At 42.5% G+C, this 2,500-nt stretch overlaps 1 protein-coding gene across 1 annotated transcript in view; it reads left to right on the forward strand.

Annotated features, from left to right (window-relative positions):
* asap1a (ArfGAP with SH3 domain, ankyrin repeat and PH domain 1a) overlaps positions 1-2,500 on the forward strand; it is an 18,250-nt gene that overhangs the window by 1,780 nt on the left and 13,970 nt on the right. Inside the window, exons 2-3 of the mRNA XM_030074819.1 lie at positions 1,541-1,613; positions 1,913-2,043. Coding sequence (XP_029930679.1) covers positions 1,541-1,613; positions 1,913-2,043 — 204 coding nt within the window. The remainder of the gene's footprint in view (positions 1-1,540; positions 1,614-1,912; positions 2,044-2,500) is intronic.

A 2,500-nucleotide genomic window follows, 5' to 3' on the forward strand; every position in this document is an offset into this window, starting at 1 on the left:
TGCAGCTTCTCACTTGAGTTCAGGGAAACTCTATTGATCCACATTTTAAAGGGACAGTAAAACCTTATTAGCAGTGATTACTGATTACTGATTATTGATTATTTGAGCATGCTGTTTGACTTGATTTGACAAGTTATGACATCTGAACACAAACCAAAATATCTTTTACAACATGAGACTCCACCTGTGTTCTCTCGTTGCTGTTGTGTGCAGTTGCTATGGAAACAGCGAGCGGCGGTTCCTCCGGTATGGACTGGGAGGCGCTACCCAGTCTGTGTTTCTAAGATCTGTGATTGGGACACAGTTTAAAAATGGATTTGGAGCACTGATCACTGATCAGCTGCAGGTTCATTGATCCACACAGCGTCTCCTCCTCAGCTCCAGTCTGACCAGCTCAGCTCAGCAGCTCTGCCATAAACTCTCAGCCTTTCAACAGAGTTTATAATGTTCAGTTTGTGTTGACATTGTGCAGAATGTGTCTCTTTAATTCTGTGTTTATTACTGAGGTTGTAGTTTTCAGAGGTCTGCTACTGGACTGCATTATACTGAGAGGGGTTTCTAGTTTTTTGTCCTCCTTATTTATATACAGTGAGGGGGGACAGAATATTGGAAACAGCTGTCAGTAAAGTGCAGCACTAACTATGAGCTCAATGCCAAACACAGAAGTGAATGAACACCTCTGTTACTGTGACAACAAGACAAGCTGAGCATTATAGGCAGCAGGAGAGGAGACTTTACGGCACAACAGCTGGATTAGACTGGATTAGATTATACAGGTGGAGCTGATGAAGTGACACTGAGTGGATATTGATATTGATATTGATATTGATAAAGTCATCCATCACAAACAGCCTGCAGAGCTCTGACCTGCTGACTCAGCGCTCCAGAACCACTTAGAACACAGGAAGTGATGTCATTAAGCCATTAAAGCAGTTAAAGCAGGTGGGGCGTTCAGAGGTCTCACTCTGCTTCGATTTCCAGGAACCACAAACAGAGCAGACTCTGTGATGCTCCAGCTTTTTCAAAATAAATGTGAGTTCATGAGCATTTCCATCAACCAGGTTATATAAAAGATCCTGAAGAGGGCGCTGTAATATGATGTAGGCAGATAGGGACAAGCAGTCAGAAGCTGTGGGCAGGCTTTTATTTTGGAAAGGTTTTATTTCACTCTTTGAACAACATTCACTTTATTAATTTTAAATTTTATGTGTTTGTGTAAGTGTTTTTGGTAATTTTCATTCAAAATAATTTCAAATATATAATTATAATAATTATAACTAGTTATGTGGTATTTTAAACATTTCTTGGTTCTAATTTTCTGCTTGTTTTGGCTAATTTTCTAGAAATTTCACTGTCATTTATACTTTTTTGGCTAATTTTCAGTTAATTTCCTTTTTTTATTTATACTAATGTCTTGCTAATTTGCTAATCATCTTTTCCCCATGTGTTTAAAAGTGAACTTGCTCAGGTTTCAAAGGGTTAAATGCATGTTCAGAGTTTCCTCTCTAGAATGTTCCTGATCACCTGTCTCGGTCCCCAGGCTCTGGACCAGGACCGCACGGCGCTGCAGAAGGTGAAGAAGTCGGTCAAAGCCGCCTACAGCTCAGGGCAAGGTATGAGTCTTTTTACTACCTTCAGCAGCTGCAGCTGATTTTAAATAATTGAGTGTGTTACGTGCTGACAGAGATCCTCCTGCCAGCCTGGCCAGCTGCTCCTTCTGTCACCATGGATGTGTCAATAAAGTTATTCAATTGTTTCCTCAAAGACGGGTGCCAGCAGCTCCACTGGCAACGGTAGAATCCTCTTCACAAGACCCATTCTAGCCAGTTGTGCTTCTATGCTGCAGCCGGGCCGTAGCTGCAGCGTCACAGGTGTGATCCCTGCTCACAGCTGGCTGTTTGTTTTGCTGCAGAGCATGCTGGGAACCAGGAGAGCTTCAGCCAGGCGCTGGAGCGGCTGGGAGGCAACAACACTGAGCTGGGATCAGCCTTCGTTAAGTTCTCCTGCCTCATTAAGGAGCTGGCCTCCCTGCTGAAGAACCTGGTGAGGCACCTGTCAGTCAACATGTCAATTAACCTGTAGACTAATTTGTTAATTAACATGTTAATTCTCCTGTCAATCAACAGTGAACCTCCTAATTAACCAGTCAGTTAACATGTTAATTATCAAGTTAATTATGATATTCTCTATTTATTATCCTTTTCTATTTCTTGTAATTTAACTTAGAATAATATATTTCAGTAAAATGTAATATAATATGTCAATCAAGTGTTTCTGATTGTGATTTAACTAAGGGTGTATTCAGACCTGCCTCATTTCGAGCAGTTGTTCTGAAACAGGGAGCGTTTCCCCCCTGAGATCGGTTCGTTTGGACATGTGAACACAGCACTCGCGCTCGGATGCGCGCTCTAGATCACCTAGACGGGCTGGTCTCGGCTTGCTTCCTCTCGAGCCCTGGAGCAGCTCGTTTGCAGTGAGAACAGAACCGACACAGCAGCCG

Source organism: Myripristis murdjan, chromosome 17 (assembly GCF_902150065.1).
Source record: "Myripristis murdjan chromosome 17, fMyrMur1.1, whole genome shotgun sequence".
Classification (NCBI taxonomy): Eukaryota; Metazoa; Chordata; class Actinopteri; order Holocentriformes; family Holocentridae; genus Myripristis; species Myripristis murdjan.